At 33.3% G+C, this 25,632-nt stretch overlaps 6 protein-coding genes across 9 annotated transcripts; 4 read left to right on the forward strand and 2 right to left on the reverse strand.

Moving 5' to 3' along the window:
- Positions 1 to 619: 619 nt before the first annotated feature.
- Positions 620 to 6,828, forward strand: LOC126868031 (N-acetylneuraminate lyase-like). Of its 3 annotated transcripts, XM_050623177.1 has the most exons (8): positions 620 to 1,311; positions 2,062 to 2,123; positions 3,540 to 3,616; positions 3,976 to 4,121; positions 4,386 to 4,554; positions 4,949 to 5,097; positions 5,616 to 5,787; positions 6,418 to 6,828. In XM_050623177.1, the coding sequence occupies exons 1-8, from the start codon at positions 1,306 to 1,308 to the stop codon at positions 6,567 to 6,569; spliced, it is 933 nt and encodes a 310-aa protein (XP_050479134.1). In that variant the 5' UTR covers positions 620 to 1,305; the 3' UTR covers positions 6,570 to 6,828. The 3 variants fall into 3 exon arrangements, with proteins under 3 accessions (XP_050479134.1, XP_050479135.1, XP_050479136.1); XM_050623178.1 differs by lacking the exons at positions 620 to 1,311; positions 2,062 to 2,123 and adding an exon at positions 2,135 to 3,398 and having other exon boundaries at positions 6,418 to 6,827; XM_050623179.1 differs by lacking the exons at positions 620 to 1,311; positions 2,062 to 2,123 and adding an exon at positions 2,135 to 2,990 and having other exon boundaries at positions 6,418 to 6,827.
- A 790-nt stretch (positions 6,829 to 7,618) lies between these two features.
- LOC126868027 (NEDD8-activating enzyme E1 catalytic subunit) lies at positions 7,619 to 9,528 on the forward strand. Its single transcript, XM_050623172.1, has 4 exons — positions 7,619 to 8,062; positions 8,149 to 8,509; positions 8,590 to 8,919; positions 8,995 to 9,528. Exons 1-4 carry the CDS (start codon positions 7,815 to 7,817, stop codon positions 9,373 to 9,375), a joined length of 1,320 nt encoding a protein of 439 aa, XP_050479129.1. The 5' UTR covers positions 7,619 to 7,814; the 3' UTR covers positions 9,376 to 9,528.
- Positions 9,529 to 9,649: 121 nt separating this feature from the next.
- Positions 9,650 to 14,401, reverse strand: LOC126868029 (proliferation-associated protein 2G4). The gene is made up of 7 exons (XM_050623174.1): positions 14,248 to 14,401; positions 12,789 to 13,023; positions 12,532 to 12,694; positions 12,268 to 12,447; positions 11,930 to 12,178; positions 11,699 to 11,845; positions 9,650 to 11,619 (listed from the first exon to the last, which is right to left on the reverse strand). Exons 1-7 carry the CDS (start codon positions 14,330 to 14,332, stop codon positions 11,515 to 11,517), a joined length of 1,164 nt encoding a protein of 387 aa, XP_050479131.1. The 5' UTR covers positions 14,333 to 14,401; the 3' UTR covers positions 9,650 to 11,514.
- A 337-nt stretch (positions 14,402 to 14,738) lies between these two features.
- Positions 14,739 to 18,071, forward strand: LOC126868019 (eukaryotic translation initiation factor 4B). The gene is made up of 12 exons (XM_050623154.1): positions 14,739 to 14,904; positions 15,121 to 15,249; positions 15,542 to 15,723; positions 15,814 to 15,921; positions 15,994 to 16,213; positions 16,292 to 16,540; positions 16,624 to 16,837; positions 16,916 to 16,967; positions 17,047 to 17,152; positions 17,231 to 17,327; positions 17,397 to 17,463; positions 17,530 to 18,071. Exons 1-12 carry the CDS (start codon positions 14,895 to 14,897, stop codon positions 17,596 to 17,598), a joined length of 1,503 nt encoding a protein of 500 aa, XP_050479111.1. The 5' UTR covers positions 14,739 to 14,894; the 3' UTR covers positions 17,599 to 18,071.
- A 262-nt stretch (positions 18,072 to 18,333) lies between these two features.
- Positions 18,334 to 22,759, reverse strand: LOC126868015 (exocyst complex component 6). Of its 2 annotated transcripts, none has more exons than XM_050623149.1 (13): positions 21,963 to 22,759; positions 21,391 to 21,556; positions 21,030 to 21,316; positions 20,810 to 20,912; positions 20,474 to 20,719; positions 20,230 to 20,397; positions 20,098 to 20,169; positions 19,879 to 20,013; positions 19,453 to 19,823; positions 19,155 to 19,389; positions 18,928 to 19,069; positions 18,624 to 18,810; positions 18,334 to 18,543 (listed from the first exon to the last, which is right to left on the reverse strand). In XM_050623149.1, the coding sequence occupies exons 1-13, from the start codon at positions 22,043 to 22,045 to the stop codon at positions 18,420 to 18,422; spliced, it is 2,319 nt and encodes a 772-aa protein (XP_050479106.1). In that variant the 5' UTR covers positions 22,046 to 22,759; the 3' UTR covers positions 18,334 to 18,419. The 2 variants fall into 2 exon arrangements, with proteins under 2 accessions (XP_050479106.1, XP_050479103.1); XM_050623146.1 differs by lacking the exon at positions 21,963 to 22,759 and adding an exon at positions 21,663 to 21,861.
- Positions 22,760 to 23,155: 396 nt separating this feature from the next.
- On the forward strand, positions 23,156 to 25,563 carry LOC126868035 (RNA-binding protein Rsf1-like). The gene is made up of 3 exons (XM_050623183.1): positions 23,156 to 23,319; positions 23,605 to 24,189; positions 24,616 to 25,563. The coding sequence occupies exons 2-3, from the start codon at positions 23,612 to 23,614 to the stop codon at positions 24,641 to 24,643; spliced, it is 606 nt and encodes a 201-aa protein (XP_050479140.1). The 5' UTR covers positions 23,156 to 23,319; positions 23,605 to 23,611; the 3' UTR covers positions 24,644 to 25,563.
- The last annotated feature ends 69 nt before the right edge of the window (positions 25,564 to 25,632 follow it).

Consider the following 25,632-nt stretch of genomic DNA (forward strand, 5'->3'; position numbering starts at 1 on the left):
CTTAGTCATTTCGATATCAACCCCGACCTTTAGATATCAACGACGAGATAAAACAATCGGCGAAAATTTAACAAATTTAATAAATACCGTATCGTTCGAGGAGAAATCGGCAATTATCTGGAAAAGGAGATTTCGATAACCTTGAAATGTATCGTCAAGCTCGTCGTTTCGAGTAATTTTTCTCTATACGCGTTGCCATCGCTCGTTACCCTTAGTTTCCGGGATATACGCGAGAAGCTTCGATCAAATTTACTTTCCATTACGCTTCGTTTACCGTTCGTTTGCGAAAACAACGACATTTGCAGTAAAAATTCTTGTACACGCGTCGTCTGCGTACGTAAGTCTATCGTTTTATCGGTTGTTACTTCCGGTGACTCTTTGCGTAACCCGGAATTCATCCCTCGGTCGAGGCGGCCACTAGCTATGCAAATATAATTAGTCGGACCGCGATGATCCTAAGGAACTGTGATAAAACTAAGCGTTCGCGTTTTACCCCTAGGACGCTTCATCGTTATAAAATATATTCAAGTGGAGACGTTCCTTATGGTTATCGCTCCATCGGGTAAAATATGGGGAAACGCGGGTTTTCACCCGCGAGCGACCAGTGGTGGAGCGACCATCGTCGCCGAACTTCGCTGGTTTCTCATCGTCGGATCAGTGAACGTGTCTTTACCGGTTGTCGTCCTTAGATCGGTCTACATCTCGCGACTGATTTTCCATCTTTAGATCGTTCGTCTGTTTAACTCGTATCTATACGCACCGAGCGTAACTGTCTATATCTACTTTAGATCGATCATCCAGTTAACTTATATCTATACGCATCGAGCCTAACTATCTTGCCCATAAGTTGTCGAAATAAAGCGTAAATTGTAACCTGTTAATCCGGTGTTATAATCGATTCAACCACCTCTTAGGTTGTCCGAAAAGTTTCTTTCGTTTTATAAGGAAATAATACACGCGCGATATTGTTCCTTTTATATTAGTTCATCGAATTATGCACGAGCATAATAATAGAGATAGAACGAAACGGATCGTACCTAATTCAATAAAATAATGAAAAACAGAAATTGTTGCTCATCTATTATCACCTTAAAGTAAAATGTACATAAAGTGTGCAGAAAGTATATATACACGTTGTATATTATTAGCACCGTAGGACAAAGTTGATATCAGTCAAAACGTAACACGTGATATTCGATACCAAGCAGAGAGAATCTTATCAGAGCCGCGGTTAAAATATTCCTCTTCGTCGCGTTATGTACAGTACCCTAATTGAAGCTTCACGAGTTCACTACACGTTCCAGAATGCCGGTACGTATGCATATGTACATCGTACGTCAATTATCGTACAGATTCATTTTGCAGCTTACCTATTCGTACGTTCGAACCGATCGCAATCAAATCTTTCTTGCTTTCGACAGATTTTAAATTATTTTAATCGGAAATATACGTTCGAATACTAATTTCCAAAACTCTGAACCGAAACTCTGAAAATTTAACAACAAATACGAAATAATTGTTTGAAAGTTCAGTTATCGTTATTCGAATATATAATCGAACGATGATTCGACTAATTAAACGTAATCTGCCGTCGTTATTCGCGTTAGATTATATCGGTAGAAAAGGGAAAAATAGCTGACCTCTGAACTGTCTATCGGTTATATGCTTATTGCATATACTGATCGACGTAAATTTAAATTTCAAGAGATATATATCTTTCGGATTTAGAGAGTATCTTTTATATCGTACGTATATATCCGAATTAAAATCATTATTTTCACATGGAAATTTATTGCTACCGCACTCAAATACGCTTGCGTTTACCTCAAACGTATTTGACATCTTACGTCTATGTATATCTCCATAATAAAAGTTACTTCGTTCGATCAAAAACTACAAATACATCAAATACAATGTAAATACAACGATACATCGTACGTAGAAAATACAAAGAAAAAATGTATTTATAAATACTACTAGAAGACGACCTACCTTTTTTCTATAAAATATTACAACGATAAATTATGCGTTGATAACAGATTTGCTTACTTTTAATTACAGAAAGTATCGTTCAACTATAAGGGACTGATCACCCCAGTATTTACACCCTTTAATAACGACAGGTAATTTCCCTAACATTTATCCGATATTAGCGATATTAGTATAACGAAGAAACGGAAGATAGTAGCAAATATACAGATCGCATCGTATGAACTGGTAAAACTAAGTGATACGAACTTGTAAATGAAATGAAATAACGAAAACTTGTTCGTTGAAACTCGACGGAAACCTACGAAGATCGAATTTCCTATGCGATATATTTCTGATTTTATACAAAGAATGAAATTCCGAGTTTGCCTAATTACCTGCAATTTCCTAAAAGGGAATGCGATGTTTCCGTTGTCTCGTAGTCTTGTATATGCATAACTTGCAGCCGTTACACCGGCGAGTAACGAAATTCGCGTGCTATTTATGACACAATACCGCGATAAACGGGATAAATGTATATGCGTGGACAATATGTGAGTAAAATTAGAAGAGAATCCGGACAACGTATATAGGACCAGAGGATGGAATAGGGAGCGTTACATAAGCGTTACTTACATAGATAATTATGTTTACCAAAGTGATAGAAGTATTCGGACGCGTAAAGATACACGCGACGTAAGCACCGCAGTCGTGTGACCGTTACGTTTCAATCGATGCGAAGACACGGAGTAAGATGCGAGTATTTCACAGCGAATAGTAATTTTGTGAATTTTTTAAACGTGTCTGCATTTAATACGAAAAAATCAGAAATATCGATAGTGAAACTACATAAAAAGAAAGATCTTATCGAGAAATTGCGAAACATGGGAAGAAAGGTGGTCGACTGTACTCTACATAATTTAGAAATGGAAAAATGAAAGGAATAGTATCTTATAATAAGGACGAAGGAAGAGACGATCTTCCAGAGGAGAGAAGAGAAGTTTATTATAGGGAACACGTAGGTGAAAACGTATGCACTTCTGCTTCGAAACTTGCCAATATAATTGTCGGTAGTTTCGAAAAGAACGTGTACGACGAATTGTAGAATCGCAATTGTGGTTCAGAATTCTTACGGAAAAAGCAGGAAGATATAGGCGAAGGAAACACGCATGAAGAAAAAAATAGCTTTTGGAAGAAATCGTATCGATGAAGATAATATTGGGATCGTTGGGATCAAATCATCCGAGATTAGAGTGAATTCTGTCTTTTTGCCCTAGATCAACGACACGATATATGGAAAAAGAGAAATATACATGTACAATAATAAAAACAAATTTACTACCGACTGTAAAGCTCGATTATGGTAGGGCGATGTACGACGACGAATGGGACCGGAATTCTCGTGTTCGTTAACGAAATTTCAAACAAACGTAAATATCCGAATATCTCGAAATAAAATTTATTTACAAGACGACGATCCAAAGAGTTCCGCTGGAATTGTCCGTGAATGCGGCAATTTAGAAATACAACGTTTTAATAAAATTATAACTCTGTCTGTTTGTTTATTTTAGCGCAAGAACCTTAAACTTGTCGATTATACCGCAATATGCCGACCATTTGGCGAAGAAAAAAGTCACCGGTGTTCTTGGTACGTAAGGACTGTACCTGTTTGTACGATTAAAACATTTTATTCGTCGATTATCATCGATGTCCAAATTTAGCATGATCGAAAGTCAAATTTCTGTATATTATTTTCACTTTTTTCTATATCTCTGCTTATATGTATATTGCGCTCACCGTTCGATCGTTTGATAGTATCAAAAAAATGTTAATAAACATTCTCATTCGCAAATAACATCGTGATCCTTATTTTTCTTCTTTGATACGTTCTTTAATACGTTCCGTAGTCAACGAGATTCCGGAGTCAATTCGATTTATCGACGTAAGAGATTATTTATTAATTCGAAGACGGAATTGTATATAGAAGGAAAAATTTGTAATCGATAGTAAATGGAACGACCGGGGAAGGCCCATCCATGACTACGAGCGAAAGAAAATTAGTTGCCGAAGCGTGGGCAAATGCCGTCAAAACAACGAAGCAACATTTGATGATTCAAGTGGGCGGTACATCTCTTCCTGATGTTCTTGAACTTGTACGTAAAATATTAAGAAACTAAAACATTCGTTTAAGGCCGTGTTTTCGATAAAATCGAATTTGAGATAGGTATCGTCGACAGCTAAAAAGAAGCGTACGTAGAAGAACTTTTTAATGCAAAATTCAATATCCTTCAAATTCGATTTTCTTACTCGATAACGACAACATCTTTTAATAATAAGTACCTGTCATTTTATCGTTTCGCTAAGTTACAGTTCGATACGCCCGATTCGATACTACATCTACCGATATTTATTTCAAGGCAAAACACGCTGAAAACGTTAAAGCAGATTCCATTCTCTGTCTACCGGAGTTATACTTCAGCCCAAGCACTTCTGAGCAATTGAAGGATTATTTGAAGCTAGTCGGTTCGGCAGCTCCAAATACACCGCTTCTATATTATCATATTCCGAGCTTGACTAACGTCGATGGTAAGCTGATAATTACAGTTATAACAATTCTGTCAATTACGCGCCCTAAGTTGAAAGACTATACAAAGAAATATATCTACAACGATTATATGCAAATGTTAAGATGGAAACTTACAACCTTACGATGTTCGATTTTCATCGCCCTTTTCATTTAAACATTCCGAGGAATCGTCGAAACTGATTTGTAAAATATCACTTTCCCTCTCCCTCTCTCTCTTATTGACAAACGATTAATATACAGTTATCATGGCAATACAGAAAATCCTTTGTCATTTATATATCTGTCCACGCTTATATATTTTCTTCGTTTGATTATTAATAAAAATATCGTATGACAGCAAATTCCTACGTTATGAAATATTATGTACTTAAAAGCGTATTGGCGTTTTTTCAGTGCATATGGCGCAGTTTCTTGAATCTGTCGGCGAGGAAGAGATACCAACTTTCGTAGGAATAAAATTCACAAGTTCTAGCTTAGACGAAGGTGCTCAAGCTTTTCATGTTACCAACGATAAATTCGCCGTATTCCTTGGAAACGATCAGGTATTCTTTGTTATCTTCTTAAATATCATATTTAACGTCAACTCCGTAGGTAATATGCAGATTCGTGAGGCCGAAATAAGACGAAAATATTAGTATACGCATGTTAGTGACATATTAATTCTTTCCCTATATTCACGTATATGTTGTGTACGTTTGTTTACATAGATACTTTACCATAGAAATAACGTTATCTTAAACTTATAAACTATTGCTCGTTAATGTAAAAAGCACTTTATAAACTGGCACGTTATGTTACTCATATTTCTATGAAATTGCTTTTAGTTACATTTTATGTAAAACACGTGGGTACCTTTAAGATATTTAGGTATACATAAATCTTTGATCTAAAACGTATCACATTAGCTCGTTCTAATAGATTTTAAGAATCTTAACGCGTTTCGCTTGTCGAATTTTACAAATTAGATGCGAGCGATTGCTTTAAGAGTTAAAATTTCAAAAATCGATATAAAAATATATAGTAAGAAACTCATACGATACTATTATTGTGTTCGTTTCAGTTGATAACCGCTGCTTGTGCATTAGGAATGAATTCCTTTATAACAACAGGTTCGAATATGTTCTCCGAAATTGTACTCGAAACTCTTGCAGCCGGTCTTGCAGGAAACGTCATGAAAGGAAGAGAAACGCAACAACGTTTGACAAACGCTGTGATGAATGTATCGAAATATGGTAAAATTATAATTAAACGTTTCTTTCGTCTAAAAATATTACCAAAAGCATAAATTCAATTATGTATCATATACATATGGTAAAAATCACTATTCATCCAATTCCATTTTGTCACAAACTTGATTTAACAAGGTTCGATAAAAATAACGATCCACTTCTCTTTGTACTCGATTTAATTTCAGCTAACACGATTCGAACGACGCCTTTTTAGAAAATCTATTTTTTGACACTCCACAAGTTTGAAGCTTTCTTTGGAATTTTCTTTTAAATTAGTACACTTTGATTTGGTTTTATTTTACTTTTTCTTGTAGTTTCATTATAAGCTATTCTTGTGTCTTATTCCCTATTTTATGAAAAAATTATGCAAAACCTATTTCGATCGAAACGAGATGGCAATACTGAATTTCAGGAATCCCATTCCGTTCGATTCCATTCAAATCATCGAATAATTTCCCTTGAATTTATTACATATTACTTTACAGAGGAATAAATCTTATTTATTGCAAAATATATAACTCCAGTTGAAAAGAAGCATAAAAATTTAGAAATACAAATAATAATTTTACAAACAATCTATATTTAGCACCATACTCTCTTCTTTTAATCGTTAATGTTGTAATTATGTTACAGGAACCTGGGTAGAAACTATGAAAACAGCAATGACTCTGTTAACGGGCATCAATCCTGGACCTCCACGTGCGCCTCTGAAACCTTTGTCTGTTCAAACTGTAGCATCAATGGCGAAAGATTTACAAAATTTAGGATTTAATGTAAAACTCTAATGTATCAATAATGTATGAAAAATAATGTTTACCATTATCTTTCCAATAAAATTTATGCAAAATAATAACATTTACTATTATTTCTATCGAAACTTTTGGGGTGTTACCATTTGTAATTAACACACTTAACCGTATTTATTACATTTGTAACTACAATCGTCAAAGTGAACGAACGTCGAAGTAAAACTACGCGAGTTCGGCATTTCCGAATCCACAGAATATGCTGTAAACGTGATTGCCTTGAATTCGCTTTTAGTATTTTCTGACACAGTAAAATAATAATTTACGATTGTACAAAGAATACACAAAAAAGCTCAGATAGAAAAGTAAATATGAACTTTCCCGTAGAACCGTATAATTAAGTAGGTTCTTGAAACGTGGAACTCGATAGGTTCTTGTCTGTGCTAGTGTGCAACCAAACAAGGCAGATCCCTAATTTTATAGGTTCTTGTATATACTAACTTTAGTTGATCTCAACGCTTGACCGCATGGTGCAGCACTAGTCCGGGGACAATCAGGCCCATAAGCGTGAGCACTCTTATTTCTAACTAACCTAGCCCAGCTTGAAAGTTATGGCCGAGCGGCTGGGATATTTTTGTATATAATTCGAAAATTAGAACTGACCGCCGGTTATAAGTATAGGAAAAAATTGTTCAAACTGTTGAGCTTTATACATATTTCAAATCATCGAAACCAAAGAAGACGCTTTTCATCGACAACCTTGACGGTGTAACATTAGCGACCGAATCGCGAAATTAAAATGAAATTTTTGGCGGGTTTTGCTAGATCGAAGTTAAGTTCAGGTTTAGTTTCAGAGCAAAATTAACAACACTTGAAATTTGTTGCGAATCTTTTTTTTGTGATATTTTGTTTATTTAAATAGCACGTTTTAACATATCAAAGTTCGAAGAAAGTCAAAAATACTAATCAGATTGTTCACTACTACCCCTTAACCAAGAATATTATTTGGTATTAGGTTTAGTAACTTGGTTTAAACGCTTTTTTTCACTAGCGACCTACCAGCCAATGGTAATAGCTAAAATTTCACGTGATCAATCGTGTTTACTCCGTCAATTCATTTGACACGCACCGAGTTGTTGCCGCAAATGCTAGATGCTTCAAGCACTACGAATGTTTGAATTTTTTGATTAGATTACAAAGTATATAAAAATGTTTGATTAAAACATTTATATTTTAGTATCATTTAAGAAGTGATCTTTAATACGTTTTAACGATATTTCAACGATGAGTTCCGATCACACGCATAGACGATGGAGTAATTTACGTAAAGTATTAGAAAGAACAGGTCCTTTTTGTAGACCGGATTTCGAACCGTCGCCAGAAACATTGCAATTTTTATTAGACAATTGCAAGATTCTCGTCATTGGCGCCGGTGGTTTAGGATGCGAATTACTTAAAGATTTAGGGTTGATGGGTTTTAGACAAATTCATGTAATCGATATGGACACGATTGAATTATCTAACCTCAATCGGTACGGAAATATACGATGATTCGTCAAAAGAATTTATCAAAATGTTTATTAAAGAAGAATTGAGAAATTAATAAAAAAAATTGCAGGCAATTTCTCTTCCGCCATAAGGATATCGGCTCGTCAAAAGCGGAAGTAGCTGCAAATTTTGTCAATAGTAGAATACCAGGCTGCAATGTTATACCACATTGTTGCAAAATACAGGATAAAGATGAAGAATTTTATAGACAATTTCACATAGTCATTTGTGGTCTAGACTCGATCGTTGCAAGAAGATGGATCAATGGAATGCTGTTGTCTTTATTGGTTTACGAAAATGGTGAACTTGATCGGTCCACTGTAATACCCATGATTGATGGAGGAACGGAAGGTTTTAAAGGAAATGCAAGAGTAATACTACCTGGTCTATCTGCTTGCGTTGAATGTACTTTGGATTTATATCCTCCTCAGGTACGTATACCGAAAATATTTTTTTACATTGAACAAATAAATATAACTCTTCTGTCGACTACTATTATGTTGAAATATAGGTGACATACCCATTGTGTACAATAGCAAATACTCCACGCCTACCAGAACATTGTATAGAGTATGTGAAAGTAATTCAATGGCCAAAAGAAAATCCATTTGATTGTGCGATAGATGGAGATGATCCTCAGCACATAAATTGGATTTATGAAAAATCTAATGAAAGAGCAGCTCAATTTGGAATACAAGGATTGACATACAGATTAGTGCAAGGTGTAGTTAAAAATATTATACCTGCTGTGGCATCTACAAATGCTGTCATTGCTGCAACATGTGCTACCGAGGCATTTAAACTAGCTAGCAGTTGTAGTGCTTCGCTAAATAACTATATGGTATTTTTGTTATCTCGATTTTAATTAGAAATCTAAGGATGCAACATAATAAGCAAATAATTCCTTTCTCTAAAGGTACTGAATGATGTAGATGGAATTTATACTTACACTTATGAAGCAGAAAAGAAAGAAGATTGCGTGGCGTGTAGTCAAATTCCAAAAGAAATCGAAATTAGTAATCCTAAATTCAAATTGAAAGACTTGATAGAGAACTTGTGTGAAAGGCCAGACTTGCAAATGAAAAATCCAGGTCTCACGGCGTACATTGACGGGAAAAATAAAACGTTGTATATGCAAACTGTAACGAGTATTGAGGAGAGAACTCGTGAGAATCTAACAAAAACGCTGATCGAACTCGGGCTTAGACACGGCAGTGAGATAAATGTCGCTGACATTACTACTCCTAATGCAATTGTATTAAAATTAAAATTTGTATATTGTAATTCAGATATGTGAAAAATCCTTCATTTTGTTCATAAATTTATCACTACAAACCATTATATATATTTACAGTACTTGTATTGCTTTTGTGTCAGTTTAAGAAATAATGTCGACATGAATAGTTCATCAACATTATTCTTATCGAAATAAAAACGAAAATATGTTCAATGTAGTATCATTTTTTACCGAATCTATAAATAGATATCACACGATAACATTTACTTTAAACATTATTTTTAATATATTGATTCATCCTAATTTTATGTGATAAACTGGTATGGTATTGCTATTTCTTTTTTTTTTTTTTTTTTTTATATGGTACCAGTCCTTGTGACTATACTTATATATAACAGAAGCAAGTATTAAAACTATATTAGTTCATATGACATACCTGTTATATTAACAATAAAGACACAGTTGCAAATATGATTCTATATTTCTGATGTTTCGTTTTTCACTTTCATCAGAGATTATATATCATAGAAAAATTAGTAAGTTATATAATCCGTAAAATTCTATCTTTTTCGGTCGTTAACTTTTTTGTTGATAAATTTCGTGTGGCTCTTCAGAAATAGACAGTATCTTACAGATCAATACATTAGTAGGACTATTTTGAAAGAGAAAAAAAGGAGCAGTTTAATGACTCGCGAAATATGCACGTGTCAAAATCTATACTTGTTAGCTTGTCGTTAATATCTTTTTAATAACAATTTCTCTCGTTTCATCGTATTAAATTTTATGTTAAGTATGAATTTTGTGCACAGTCCTTTTTTGCATTATAAGCATTTATTGATGACTTATTCGTAACGAACGAAAAATACTACGGATCCAATCTTTCCGTATTTAGTAAATACTTTTATTGGAAGTATAATACCATATCGAATGGATGACATTATATGCTCCGATTAGAGCAAATGAAGGACAGTGCACGATAACCCAAAACATCTTTTGTTTTACAAGCACGCTCGGTAACATTCGACATATGCACAATTTGAGTAGAAAAAATATCTAGAACAAATACATTATCTATCTTCCTTATACAAAACTATTATTACATTGTATCAATATTTCATAATTTTCGCTTTTTTACCCCGATAAGACGATTAGTCACTCGCCAAGAATCCTTTGTTCTTAGAAAGACGTCCTTCTTTTTCCATTTCAATATGAATAACACAAAATGCTCCTATAATCATTTGAGTAATATTTACTTCAAATATTCATTGTCAGTAAAATTTGTATCAAGTCAAACTCAATAAGAATAAAATATTTTTTGACGGTTGGGGAATTCTTACAACGAAACACTTCGAGGTTCATTGGCATTTCATCGTTTATACGGAATTCCAATATGGACATTCTCATTTCAATTGTACAATTCGAAATTAGGTGTTTTCTTTTTATAGTATGAATTATTAATTCGCTAGACACGAGATGCACAAAATCAGCTAGTGCAAAACTAGCATTAGTGTCAAAGTAAGTTGTGTCATGCTGGGCAGTGCATTCAGAAACTGCAGAACGTATTAACTGTGATTCTTTTCAAGTATCTTTTCGTTTACGTAATTAAAGAGACATTAATCAGCATGAGATAATTTTCTTCGATAACCCAAAAACATTTATAAAATCAAATTCGCATTTTATTCGTTTCTTTTATGAAAGAAACATACGAATGCACATGCGGTTCACTTTCTGGCTCGGTCGAATTAAGTCGCACAATGCAGACATATTTCGACCATTATTTGAAAAATAAATTTGACATGTTCGAAATGTAATACATCAGCTGCAAAATGTCTTATGAATAATCATTGTATAATAATACCATGGTCCATGAAAAAATAGTCCGGTATAAAAACGTAAGTGTGGCATAATAAGTGTCGTGAAGTCCGATTTGTCCAGGGCAGAATACGACACTTTTTTATCATGGAAATTCTTGGATTTAAATAGATACAGTTATTTAATTAAACAAACAGCAATATAAAAATGGGAAAGGTATAACGATATGAAGAATCACGATTTATCAATGTCGTCTCAACAAAAAGACAAATATTTCAGGTATAGTGACGTTAAAAAGTGTCTAATTTCTGCTCTGAAGCTGCTTAACAAAAGATAACACAAAGTGCACGATGTTAATACGTCATGAAGAACGCTAAAACGGTTGTGTTAGGCCTTGGCATCAACTTCCATCGCCACTTCACCTGCAGCTTTCTCTGCCTTCTTCCTCATTCTCTTTGCAGTCCTCGGGTTTACCGAGGTGTACAAAAGGGTCTATAAACAAAATTAATTAATTAATAACAGAACCCACTAAAAGAAAAAGAATTGAAAACAAATAATACATAATTCACACCTTCAATTCAGGATCTTTAACAGCATATTCCGATTGATAAATGTCAAGGTCTAAAGGAATTCCTGTAATCTTGTGTTGCCGATTGTGCATTACTAGTACTGTGAATTTGAATTGTGCAGCAAATTCATTTGGTTTTTCATATAGTACCTAGAATAGTAATAAAGATGTAATGACATAAAACTCTTTAATGAAATATAAAAACAAAGAGTTATACATAAGTAACAGGCTTACTTGGAATGGTTCAATCAACCTATGATTTACACATTCTACAACTGCCATTTTTGCCTTCTTCTCATCCTCGAAAGTACGTAAATTGAACGGCATAAGGCCGTGTTTATGAGTGACTTCAGAGTAAAACATGCGAGACGCTTTCAATTTCAGTTGATATGTTTCCTCTGTTTTTTTAAATATAGTAACCCGGGTGTCCTGTTCTCGGCCTACTCCTTCACCAGTACTAACCAACACATCCATTGCATATACCTATAATTTAAAAAATCCACATATATTGCATTTTCTCTATTCTAATTGATTACATATCATATTATATACATATGTAGAATGAACTATACCTCATAAGCTTCAAGAGTGTATTTTTCATGTTCCTTTTTCTGTGCATCGTTTGGATTTTGAATAATAGTTTTTTCTCCATCTATCTTAAACTGTTTCAATTGATGACTTAACATTCCTTCAATTGGTTTACACTTGTATACGTCGCAAATTTTTTCTACTGTCTCTGTTATCGTGTACGTCTGTAAACAAAAAGAAGCTACATAAACAACGCGAAATTTAATCAATTTATAGATACAGAGGTGTAAAATATATAAATAACTTACCTCTGTACCTGGCTGTAAAAGCCTCAATGCAGCTTGTGATGCATAATGTGCAGCTAACACTACATCTGCTTTTCTACCAGTAACTTTTTTTTGTGATGAAGAACCTATAACAATAGTGTGTGCCACAACTGCTATGAAGCCATCAACATGTGCTCCAAGATCTCTAAAAATAGAAGATAATAATTACTTTAGAAAATGAGAACAGAAGTTATATTTTATAATATTGAATGTATTATATTCATGGATCATACACTTACACTTTTACCATATCCTCATCTTTGAGTATGAGATCTGGTTCACTTGCGATTGGTGAAAAATGACATATGCAATTATTCACCGATATGCATGTAGGAAAAGCAATTCCCTTCTTCAGCTCTTTTTCCTTTTTAAAGACCTTACTGGTTTCATCCAATATCAGTTCATCTCCAATCTCACAAATTTCTCTTACCGATGCTCCAGCAACGCACTTATCTAAAACTTGCTTTAATACCCCTGAAATTGAAAGAAATCATTTATCATTTATAGGTACTAACGAATACTTTTAACACTAGGTAAGATTTATAAAATATGTACGAAATTACGTAAGTACTAGACACATACATATCCATATACAGATTTGCTTCAAATTTTGCATAACAATATATGCATAAATAAGTTATTGATTTAAAACATTTATTTTTCTATCAATTTTTAGGGACAAAAGGAGAAAGAAATTAAAGCTATATATTTTTCAAATCACATCACGATAATATATCATATTCCTCCTATTGCGTAGCCACAAAAAATTTCTGCCTTTAATAATGTATATTTCTACGTCTTTTATTTTTTTAAACATAATTTTCATCTAATTCTCTTATCCTTCACAAATTTAAAAAATGCTTAAAAATTATAATTATCTCTCAAACAGTACAAAATTGGGCTAAATTTATTCAGGGAATTTCGCAATATTCGATATTTTTTAGGTCCCACGAAAAATAAAAAGATCGAATGAAAATGACATCTAAAAAATGTAAAACGCATTAAATTTTTATTATTTGTGATTTTTTTAACGCAAAGAACATTTGAATATATTTTTTGGAATCAAAAGTTATAATCAATGTTTCTTTTCAACTTTTGTTTCCCAAAATTAACAAAAAATCTAACATTTGGAATCGATGACCCATTTATATGCAAAATTTGAAACAAACACGTCTCAGATAATTTCGTGGATATTTTGAATACGGTTCTCCTTTTATTCATGATATATGATATAAAATAATATTGCAACTAAATATGTTATTCAAATGATAATAAATTCCAATCATAATACGATGCGAGCCATACAGCGCAAGTTTTCATTGAACATCCGTCTAGATGGTCTTTTTGCGGAAATGGAAACACATACAGAGATGCAAGCGGATTATGGTTCCTGTATAGTAAAATTGTTACGTCGCGATAATGAAATGAAACGGACAATTTTTCGAGCTACGTAATGAAAAGTAAGCAATTTGCTGTCGATTAATCGTTAGAGAAGTGTAGAATATTGAAAGTATCGATAAGTTATCAAAACGTAATAGTCGGTGCCAACTATCCCACATGGTAAGAGAGCCCGGCATTAGCGCGCCACATTCCATATGGCCAGGCGGAAAATAAGACATTAAGGAGCCCGTGCATGAACCAGGCAATTTCACTTTTATTCGTTCGGCTTCATTAGTGAACGTTAAGTCATTTTCTTACGATTTACGATGTCACCGGCCATTTTATACTTGGTGACAACGATGTCTTCGGCGATGGTTCTCTCAGTCTCCTCTTTGTCCGCCATGTCTTCAGCACACTATGTTACGATCACGTGACTTAGATAGACTACTTCTTTGCAATTGCTTCCTGTAACAGTCAGTATCTCAAGTTAACCGTGTGTTCCGAAATTTCCTAGTAATCGTCTCTGTTGGTATCTCTCAATTGAAATATTCTAAATAAATATCACCCTGATAACACTTTTATCAATTACGGTCATGGATGTTTCTTTTTAAGCTAAATCGTAGCGAATTTCAAGAAATATGTATTTTTTAAATATTTCTAATTTTATATAATTAGTTAAGGAACTTAAACATGTCGATCGATATTTTTGGCAAAAATATTCGGCAATAGAAATGAATAGATATAACTGCGCCGAACAATATAAAATTATTTGTATATTTCGTTTGCATAGAATGTTTGTAGAAATGCGCAAACCTTCCAACTGACTTTGTGACGTACAAGTGTACAAGGTTGGTCGACTTGCATCTTTCTAAAACGTGTTTCATGCCTTATGGATCCTGAGATTGGTCGTGTGGCCTATTGGAACGCGGATTTGATTTGCATTGCTTTAAATTCAAGTCGTAACCATGTCTTCAGGTAAACTATCCCATAGAATAAAATTAAACTGCTATTATTTCGTTTGTTCGAGAATATTTTCGATATAAGACACCTTGATATTGTTGGAATTTTACCATTTTTTACACGACATAACCAAACTTTCCGCGAAACGCAGCGTGCTTTCAATATTGCACTTTTATATATTAAAAATTCCTGTTAAAAATGCTAATTTTTACATGTATCTATTTCTATAAGGCAAAAAAGGGAAAAAGAAGAAGTGCAAAACTGTCGATTTAATGTCATTCCTTGCTGATGGGGGTGCAACACCCACTGTGCCAGTTAAATCATTGAGCAGTTGGATTGAAGAAATGGAAGAGGAGCATGGTAAAACAAATTTATAGATTCCTTTCGTTTTTTTATGCTTTTATCTTTAAGGTCTCATTTCAGCTTATACATTTGTGTGTGCGCGCGCGCGCGCGCGCGCGTGTGTACATGTATGTGCATATATATACGTACATATATATGTGTGTATATATATGTATAGATATATTCATCTATGAGATATAGATGAATGCCTAACATGCTTAAAATTAGGCATTGCTACTATGAAAACATAAAATATTTAAAAATTATAAATTGCTGCAAAAAAATGTCAAATATTATTATTATTTGGCAGATGGGTTTTCATCAAGAAGTAGCAAAGAACCAGTGATTCTACCAACTGCTCCAAGAGCTGCAAGAGGTCCACGTGTTGCAGATGAAGATATCCCTTCTAATCCACCTTATGTAGCATATCTCTCTAATCTTCCTTATGAGGTAGATGAAGCATATTTGACAGAATTTTTTGCAAACATGAAGGTTAGTGTTTTTATCTATTTATCTTTATTAAGTAATATTAGAGAATTTATATTTACTATTTTAACTTGGATTATCATTACTATCTTTTAGATTTCTAACATACGCTTGCCAAAAGATTCTAATAAACTCAAAGGATATGGATATGTTGAATTTGAAGACCGTCAAAGTTTAATCGATGCTCTTTGTTTATCTAATACAGTAAGTTTCTATAGTTTTCAATTTGGAGTATTTTACAATAATATAATTGTGTATGAATTTTTACTTTCTTAGCCTATGAAAACTAGGAGGGTACGAATTGATGTTTCAAATAGCGTTAATGATGATCGTCGTGGAGGTCGAATGGGTCGCGACAATCGTAGAGACAACGATTATGATCCTGAACGTACATCTGGAGATTGGAGAAGCGGGCCACGAGATGAAAATCTAACATCAGAAGGAGATTCGTACCGGAGTCGGTATGATAACAGAGACCGAAGAGATGATCGGGAAAGTATGCTTATATATGACGATTCTCATTATATACGTGTTGTTAATTGAGAGAAAATTATACAATTAATACTCGAACTAGGTTCCGACTATGATAATAAGCCTGGTGCTTGGCGTGAAAGTAGTGACAGAACAAGGCCAACATTCAGAGACAGAGGTGGTTTCAGAGATGAGGACAAAGATAGAGAATGGTCTCGCTATGATAAAGGTAGTAGAGATCGAGATGGAGGAGACAGAGGAAGTAGTTTCGGCTCGCGTCGTAATTATGGAGATTCTGATTGGGATCGTGATGGCCAACGCAGGCAAGGAAAACCCCCTACAGAAAATAAACGTGAGTATTATTTCTTTTTATAATAAATAAAATGTATAAGAAAACTCTACTCTTTAACTACTAAAAGATATTGAATATTATAGCTGAATTGAGGACTAGGCCGAAATTACAGCTACAGCCTCGTACAAAGCCTATTGAGCCTACTGTTTCAAAAGAAGAACAACAATCTGCAGCTACACCAGCTTCCTCCACAAATATATTTGGTGCTGCAAAACCTGTAGATACCACTGCTAGAGAAAGAGAAATAGAGGAACGTCTTGCGAAGTCGTACGCCGAATCAAAATCCAAAGAAGACGGGTATGGAGAACTGGAAAATTGCTTGAATACTTGAATATAATTCGTCTTAAGATATTTAACAATTAGTTGTCTTTTTAGCGATTCAGAAAAACGCGGTTCTAAAGAGGGTACTTGGGGTAAACGTAATGGGGTAAGTTCATCATGTGAAATTTTCTAACATGTCATATGTCACATGATTTTATTTACCATGTATTTGTTACTCTTATTAGGAGGGCCGGGAAGAAAGAGAGAGGGGTCGGCAGACTTGGCGATCCGAAGATGACAGAAGTCGACGAAATGAAAGATCAGCACCACGAAATCAACCTGCTTATTCTGGTAAATTTGAGTAGTAATTATAACTAAACTGAGCTAAAATAATTTATGATATGGTACAATGCTTTCTGTACAATTTAGATCAATATGGAGACTCTAAAGGTCAGCCCTCTTCTCGCGGCGGACGACCATCTTCTAGAGGTCCCCCAAGATCAAATGATACTCGTGGTGGAGATAGGTAATAAGACCATGGAAGAAGGTAGTATTAATGTATAACGTATGTGTTTTAATTGCATTATATTTGCAGAGATCGACGAGATAGAGAGAAAGACGATGTCAGTAGGATGCCAAAGGCAAAGGATGAACAAGCTCCAGTAAGTGGGAGATTCTTTTTATTAATCTTGATCACAATAATTATAAATAACTTCTTTCTGTTTCAGAATTTCGTAGCTTCCAACAAGTATTCCATGCTACCTGATGATGTGGATCCCGACAATATTGATGATTAGTCAAAACTATTATACATCACCAATTAAATTGTGCCACATGCATCATAATTGGTCTATATATGCATATTATTAATTTGTTTTACCTCTATTAAATACTTATCGAATTGATTCACGAATCGAACTCTAAGCTCTTGGTATTACTTTACAAGAATTATTGTTGATTTGTATTTAATCTATTTTATTACTCATAATATAATTATCTATCTACATATGTATTTACTTTATATTTCGATATAAATGTTCAGCATCATTAAATCAGTGTGAAAATTCGGATAACTTTAAAGAATTATATTAATTTTTTAAATATTTAATTCTGAAGATAATTACATCTGTAAGACTTAGGAATTGGGACTTTATACACCATACTTTATCCACTGTACAGTTATTGTACAATATGTAACTCATTTAAATGTAAAATAATAATGCCAATTTAGGAGGAAAACAATTAAAATAATAAGTGTAATGGGAATTTATGTGATGTATTATATTCTATTGCCTGAAATTCAATATTTCATGAAATGGTTAATAATAACAAAAAAAAAAGGGGGTGATTGCAACATAATCGAGCATCGAAAAGTTGATATCATAAAATAAGCACAATAAAGTGTAAGCCATAATATAGCAGGGAAGTTACTATATTAATAATCATTGTATCATGACAATATCAGGAAGCATATATGACTGATCAATGAAAATTTTGTCACAATCATTTTATTATAATATGTTTCTAAATAATTATGCTGTAAGCATATTTATATATATTAAAAATTATGTATTTACAATCTCTTCCTGAGGTATGTACATACTAACTTTATCATCATTTACTGTTGTGTAGTTTGTGCTAATTGACGTAACTGTTTCAACACAGTCTCTAGAAGCTTTTTTTTATCCCGCTCACTTTTCTTTAATACAGAAAATACTGTCTTTTTGTCAGATTCTTTTAATCTGTAAGTATAATACGTCTAAAATGTAGATATTGATAATATAGTACAGTATTACATGGAGTAAAAAGGCATGGTACATACTTCTCTAACAAAAGTACAGCCATGTTTGGAGATACCAGATGATATTTACTTGATTCATGGCCATAGTCGTGAAAATAAGTAGGCCAGTCCCAACTCATAAATAAGTCTAGTAATTGTCTTAATTGCGCAAAATATTGCAGTAGGATACCTTCGGGTAAACCAGAAACAGGTTCCGAGGCAGCAAATTCTAAAAATTAAAAGATTTTTTTCTAATTTATGTTCGAATCAATTCAATATCACCACAAAATATTTTGTAATCATATATTGTACATCTTATTTAAGAATAAAAGTCAGAAATACGTACGTTCGCATTGTATTGTATCTAAATTGACTTGTTGAAGAGCACCCATAGATATTTGTTTCACATCATCACTAATTATTATTCCTAGTATAGATTTCGCTATATGAGAACAGGCAGATTGACATGCAACTTGCGCGACCTCATCCTAGAATATAAATTCGCTTTGATTTTTATGAAATATTTACAAGAATATAAAACTGATAAGTTCTTATAATATGATAAATGTGTACCGGTAAATTGGTAAAACAAGTAAAAGTACTTTGCAAAAACGCTATGAGATCGGTAATAAAGCCAGACGCGTGCCCTTGAGGTTCTGCCAAATTCCAATCGTAGTTTTCTAATTCTAAAAATTCATCAAGTTTATTCTTTAATTTCTCGCAGATTTGTTTTTCAGCATCGTCCCTTGCAACTCTAAACATAGCTGATTCAACACCCATACAACTCAACTGTCCTTCATGTGGTGTTCTACAATATCATTAGACGATATTACAATAAAATAAATATTCATAATTTATTTAGTTAACCTACCCTGTAATATTAGACATAAATTCTTCCAGATATTTCGTAGATTTTTCAAGATAACCAGTATTTATTATAATTTGAACAACTTGTAGAAGAGCCAATGATGGTTTTCGAAATAATGACGACAAGCATCCACTAAATGTTCTCGTTAGTAATAAATTTGTCGACTTGCAAATCATTTCATCTATTTCTGTTTGAGTGAAATTTAAATCTTCCGAAAATTTTAAACAAGCATAAATGAATTCTTTTACTTGTTGATAGACTTTTGGTACCATATCCGAGAATGGAAATTTTTTTGGAAAATCTACTTTTTGCAATTCCTCGTCATGGTACGGAAACAAACCAAGAACATTATCATATTCTTCTTGCGTTATGACCTAAAATATACCAGTGTATGTAAAGTATAAAATCTCTTATAACAAAAAAATATACCTGAATTGGTAAGAAACTATCTTCATCCAAAATGTCTCTAAACACTTGAACCCAATGTTGCATTAGAACTTCATTGTAATGCACTCGAATTTCTTGTAATAAATCCCAAAGTTGTCCTACAGAATAGCCATAATTCTTGTTCCCAAAAAAAAAAAAAGAAAAAAAAAAGAATAATTAGAAAATACTAGTAACATATTTATAATGCACTAAGTTACTTACCCTTAATGTTGTATTAAATAGCATTATAAGATTTTTTATTTTTAGGATAAGTGTCGCATCCGTGCAGTAGGCCTAAAAAATTATAATATTTGATCATATAAAATACTCGAGAATAATTTTGATATTACTTACGGAATGGGTGCGCAATGCATTCACGATTTTTGATAGTGCCATTTGCCATAGCTCTTCTAAATAAGCGCGTGTAGCTAATCCATTGCCGGTATTTAAAATATGATCTTCTACTACAAAAAATCCTACTATGCCTTGTAAATATGTTTGATAACCAGTTATACTCTCATGCTGGAAACATAAAGTGAAAAATTTAATTAAAAATATAGAATAGTTACTGCACTGATAATTACTTACTAATATTTACCATATTAATAGGCGATTGTAAAACTAATCTAGCTTGCTGTTTTCTTTGCTGTCTATAGTATGCTTTAAACGTTTCCCCTTCACGAAGCACGGTATAAATATGCATACAGCGATAAACAGGACTGAAATCCATTAAGTCTTGAGCACTTAATTCTTCTTCTGACTCATTTGATAAAGAATTTGTTGTATGAGATCTCCTCTTCTTTCTACCAATAATTTCTGCTTCAACAGTTAATTGTTCTTGTGTCTAACAGCAAAAAATAGATCAATGTACTATATGTATGAATAAAAATTAAAATTAAATCTTTACAAAAAGAATTCCTCGAATCTTACTTACATGTCTCATAGCAACTTCGCCAATTTTTGGTGAATATTTCCTAATATTTTCTAAAAAGTCTCTTAAATCAGACATGGAAGCATCCTTTATATTTTCACGTAGTCTAAAATTATTGTAATCTATCAGTCAGTTAATGTCACTTAATATGTCTGTGTAAATTACTCTCTAGTTACATTCTGCTGTAAAAATAAATAGTCTTTTATCTTGTGACATTACTCACTGCGGGATTTGTTGAGTAATTTGTGAAGAAAATCTGTAATTTGTTACTTTTGGTAAGTCATGATGCTCTAGCTGCTCCAATGTCCTTAAAGCTGGATAATAACGCTTGTCTTTCAACTGCTTTTGCAACTTTGCATAGGCAGCTAAAACAGGAAGACACATAGTAAGACTATCCACTGCAGCAGCCATATTGCTTTCTACTTTGCGTGCTTTAACAAGTTCTTCTCCTTTCTCTATTACTTTGGTAGCAGTGGCAGTAATACGTTTATCAAGTTCCAGTATTTCAGCCTATAAAAAAGATGTTTTATAAAATCACACTTTTCTATTTCACCTAAAGAATCAATCTCAAGATATAGACTGACATTAAGCTGTTGTGCTTGGGATCGAACTTGCAGAAGTTCTCTGATTGAATCAATAAAACCTTGATAATGATGATTGCACATTCTTTCAATATCTTTGTCGTGTGCCTTGATACGCTCATCGAGTTTTTCCATGAACTTTTGATGTTCGTGACCATCGTAAATTGCTCTGTAAAAAAAAAAAAAAAAAGGAGTAAAGTAACAATACTTATATTGGTTTCTATTTTTCACTTTGAAGCTTTCTCCCTGGAGTAAATGCCCAACAATGGTAATACCTGAAAACAAGGCCTATACTATTAGTATCTGTAGATTCTATCTCATACAGCAGGTATTCGTGCTTTGGAACCATAGTTGACAATAGATTGCCAACTTGGTTAGTTGACAACCTTGACATAATAGTACCCTGATTCTACTTGTCTTTATTCTAACACGGGGGTGTCCACCCGCGTTCCCAACCCTTCTAGTGCGCATATGCGCGATAAATATTGCATCTGCGTGAAGGGATGATACCCCGAAAGCGCGTCTTTTAACGAAATTTTTGATAAACGGCGAACTTTCTAATTAAATTGACATACCGAAAAGTTGGTCCCAAGTAATCGTCTATGCCTTCTATTTCCTGGATGAGAATATCGTATCGTTGCATTTCAATTAAATCCATTGTTAACTTAAATAAGAAAACGTCAGCAATTTTTGGCAAATAAATTTGTACACTCTTATATTAAAAAGGTCAGGTAATTTCCATTTGTTGTTTAGCAATAAATCATGTCAATATACAACAGCTCTCCAGTTTAATTATGACATTTCTGTTAATAATGTTACTGTTATCCAAATAACATTGTCAATATCGTTTAAACTGCCATCTTCGTCAAACTACATACATATGTATGTATATAACACATCTACCATCTTTTATACATAACATAATACATATTGTGCAAACGTGTCATTATACAGCGATCGGTGAACTAATTTAACGGTATAAGATATTTATATAATCACTATATAATATAACATAAATTTTAAATAAATTCTATTAGTCATTTATTATAAATCACATCTAGTCCTATTATAATCTTACATGTACTAATTGGAAGTTAGGGAAGTAGACATTTTGTAACTGTTCGTGTTTATTTAACAAATACTGTATTAAATCAACAGTCATTTAAGTAGAGTGACTCAAAATAAAATATTTATATAATATTATGGAATATATATAAATTTCAAATAACAATATTTTTATGATAAGTCACGCCTAGAGTTCTAGTTTAATTCTGTACGTATATTAATTGATAGTTAGGGGAATAAAATAGGAGGAAGGGAATAGATTTTTTGGAACAATCCGTGATTATTTAACAAATAACAACAATATTAAAACAACAATAAATCAAGTAGAACAATGAAAAATATTTTCAGTGTTGTAGCATCTATTTTACAAAAAAATATGAGAAGAAAATCCCGGAGTTAATTCAAAGTTCTAACTAGTTATTGTTTTATCTACTATATTTGTACTGTTTTCGATAAAATTAGCATTTTACGAAAAAGCATAAGTACGGTTTGCTCAGATAAATCGTTCTTCATGAGTAGAATATATATTCAATGAAAAGGCTTTGTTTATTGGAATGTTAAAGAACTCGGTCAATTTAGAAATAATTATTTCATCCTCTTTGTAGAGAGGAATTTCAAATAGGGAAAAAACCTACTCATGACATTATGCTGGAGATAGATTAATTCATCTGAGCAGACTGTACGTACATTTGGCGTCTGGGTTGGAGACGCCAAGACATCGGATGCAGTTTCTGTGCACTGTGAACCCCGGTTGATTCTCGCCTATTGATTGTATCATAGTAACAGCGTACTGGATATTCTTTTTCTACTAAATTTCTCGAAAAATTCAGCCAAGAAACGAAAGTTACGAGGGAAACTAAAATATAAGTAAGTATAACTGTCGTGAAGTTAATAACTATCGTCGAAGACATTGGCGCGCAAGCCTTTGATGTGTTGCTATTCAAGATTTGTTTCTACAGTTTATAAAAGGATCCATTGCGAACATTTATCGTCTTAATACATCGAATTACAGTTTCACCGATTATTTTTAACGATAAATTCAAATTAAAATACGTACCACCGTCTTTTCGTAGCAGTTTTATATTAAATATATTAATCGAATTTTCAAACCGAAGTGTGTAAAAAGAGTTTTGTGTACCTCTGAATTTTTAGGTAAAAAATGACACCAGAAGGGTATACGCGCGTTTATGTCGGCGGATTAAACGAAAGCATTAAAAAGGAAGATCTCCAGACAGAATTCGAAAAGTACGGCAAGCTTAACAAAGTTTGGGTTGCATTTAACCCACCAGGTTTTGCATTTATCGAATTTTTAAATATGAACGAGGCAGAGCTTGCTTGCAGCAGTATGAATGGCACAGAGATTATGGGTGCTAAGTTGAGGGTGGAAATTTCACGGGGTAGAGGTCGTGGTGGAGGTAGGGGTGGTATGGGAGGATTCAGAGGAAGTCGAGGTGGTGCAGCTAGGGGCTATGGGTCTGCTGCCTCCATCGCATTCAATTACAGAGGAAATAATATGTATGCAGATTATGGAGGTTATTATGCAGGCAAGGGTGGTGGAAGTAGGAGTAGAGACTACTACGGCGAAGATTATATGACCAATCGTGCCAGTGGGTATGTTACGCGAGATGGATATACACAAGATGTCTATAATAGCGGAGATCCAAATGCTGATTATTATACCAACAAAGGCACTGGCACATCGAGGTATCGAAGTCGTTCCCCAGCTGGTCGTGGCAGGTATTAATAATACCCAGTCCTTGTAAAATGATCTTAAGTTATATCGTGTTTACATGAATTCAATGAAGTCAGTCTTGTTCAATGAATTGTCCAAAGACGTAACAGTGACAATTGATTTGTCTATACTAGTAACAAAAACAAACATTTGGTCATATTTAAACAAGTGTAAAAATTCCGGGGAATGAGTACTCAGTATCTAAATGATAAATATATATTGAAACTTAAATCTACAATGATCGTTAGCACAGAAAATGTGCATACACATAAAAAAAAGATAGTTGCATGATAATATACCAATTGGCACTGAATAAATCTCTTGCATGTGCAAATATATTGTGCAATCTGTAAATTACAGTTAATGAAAGTTATCGGCCAGACGAAGGTGAAAATTATGTGACATTCTATTTTGCACTTCCATGTTCACAGTCATCGTCATCTTCGTGAATGCACATAAAAGATCTACACCGCATTGCCAATCTGAACTGCGGGCCAATCAGCTGCCCACCCTGATGACTACATTTCTATCCAATCTACGCAGCGACCTGTATATAGACAAGAACTACCATTGCAGATCAAGTTGTGCAATACCATTTGTATAGTATACTTTAGTTCTACAGTTTGTAATCGTTTTCAGAAACATTACCCATTACTCACCAACAAAAGCGTTACTGCAAACTTTATATAACATGAAATTGAATCGCGAACGAAATTTGAATCAAGCTATAACGAATCGTAGTCTAAAGTATTTATATACGCAACTTCTATTTTATTTAAATCCGGGGTATTACATATATTTTATAGTTTTGAATAAGTTTTTTTTACGTATATATTATTTTTTTTGTGTACTTTTTTAAGGTTCTTATTATAAAGGAACTGGAGAAAATATAGCGAAAAGAAGTTTAACATACATCATGAGAAAATAAGATTCTTCATAACTAATATTTTTTTTTTTTTTTTATTAACATTTAATCGTCTATAACTTTTTATCGTCCATTATAGACACGTATATTATTTAATGAATAGTAATAATACTATTTAAAAAATGAAAAAATTACAAGGAAAATGCCAATTTTAGCCAAATGCACACTACTGCTCGTATATATTGAACTGTGCAACTTTGCCTTACGAATTTTTATATGCTGTGCAAAATTAAGATTTAAAAAGCTGCAAAATTGATTCGTTAAGTATAATTTAATCATAATTAAATTATGGCCTTGGAGTATATATGCAGAAATAGTATTGCATTTGGAAACTTTGGAGTATTTACTGCTATGGATACTTGAGTGAAAGGATAAAGAAATTGCGGTAATAATGTTTTGCCATTGCTGTAAATGATGTGGAATTGGATATCTATTAAATGATTTGCTCTCACTACTCTCCGCCACCCTGCCTGCCTGCTCTTGCCTACTTTTTTAGAATTTTCAATACTTACTGATTTCTTCT

This window comes from Bombus huntii, chromosome 7, assembly GCF_024542735.1.
Source record: "Bombus huntii isolate Logan2020A chromosome 7, iyBomHunt1.1, whole genome shotgun sequence".
Taxonomy (NCBI): domain Eukaryota; kingdom Metazoa; phylum Arthropoda; class Insecta; order Hymenoptera; family Apidae; genus Bombus; species Bombus huntii.

Excerpts from the sequence above, each read along its gene's own strand:
- LOC126868031 (XM_050623177.1), top strand. Across the intron at positions 3,617-3,975 it reads AAAAGTCACCGGTGTTCTTG|TAAATGGAACGACCGGGGAA; the intron begins GTACGTAAGGAC and ends TGTAATCGATAG. Across the intron at positions 4,555-4,948 it reads GAGCTTGACTAACGTCGATG|TGCATATGGCGCAGTTTCTT; the intron begins GTAAGCTGATAA and ends GCGTTTTTTCAG.
- LOC126868035 (XM_050623183.1), top strand. The coding sequence starts at position 23,612 with ATGACACCAGAAGGGTATACGCGCGTTTATGTCGGCGGATTAAACGAA. Across the intron at positions 24,190-24,615 it reads TCCCCAGCTGGTCGTGGCAG|TCATCGTCATCTTCGTGAAT; the intron begins GTATTAATAATA and ends CCATGTTCACAG.
- LOC126868019 (XM_050623154.1), top strand. Across the intron at positions 15,922-15,993 it reads CTCTTTGTTTATCTAATACA|CCTATGAAAACTAGGAGGGT; the intron begins GTAAGTTTCTAT and ends TTACTTTCTTAG. Across the intron at positions 16,968-17,046 it reads CTTGGGGTAAACGTAATGGG|GAGGGCCGGGAAGAAAGAGA; the intron begins GTAAGTTCATCA and ends TACTCTTATTAG.
- LOC126868029 (XM_050623174.1), bottom strand. The coding sequence starts at position 14,332 with ATGGCGGACAAAGAGGAGACTGAGAGAACCATCGCCGAAGACATCGTT. Across the intron at positions 13,024-14,247 it reads GGCCGGTGACATCGTAAATC|GGGTATTAAAGCAAGTTTTA; the intron begins GTAAGAAAATGA and ends TTTCAATTTCAG. Across the intron at positions 11,620-11,698 it reads TTAAAGATCCTGAATTGAAG|ACCCTTTTGTACACCTCGGT; the intron begins GTGTGAATTATG and ends TTTTGTTTATAG.
- LOC126868027 (XM_050623172.1), top strand. The coding sequence starts at position 7,815 with ATGAGTTCCGATCACACGCATAGACGATGGAGTAATTTACGTAAAGTA. Across the intron at positions 8,510-8,589 it reads TGGATTTATATCCTCCTCAG|GTGACATACCCATTGTGTAC; the intron begins GTACGTATACCG and ends GTTGAAATATAG. Across the intron at positions 8,920-8,994 it reads CTTCGCTAAATAACTATATG|GTACTGAATGATGTAGATGG; the intron begins GTATTTTTGTTA and ends CTTTCTCTAAAG.
- LOC126868015 (XM_050623146.1), bottom strand. The coding sequence starts at position 21,781 with ATGTCAAGGTTGTCAACTAACCAAGTTGGCAATCTATTGTCAACTATG. Across the intron at positions 19,070-19,154 it reads CTTGTTTTACCAATTTACCG|GATGAGGTCGCGCAAGTTGC; the intron begins GTACACATTTAT and ends TTTATATTCTAG. Across the intron at positions 18,544-18,623 it reads GCTGTACTTTTGTTAGAGAA|ATTAAAAGAATCTGACAAAA; the intron begins GTATGTACCATG and ends TTATACTTACAG.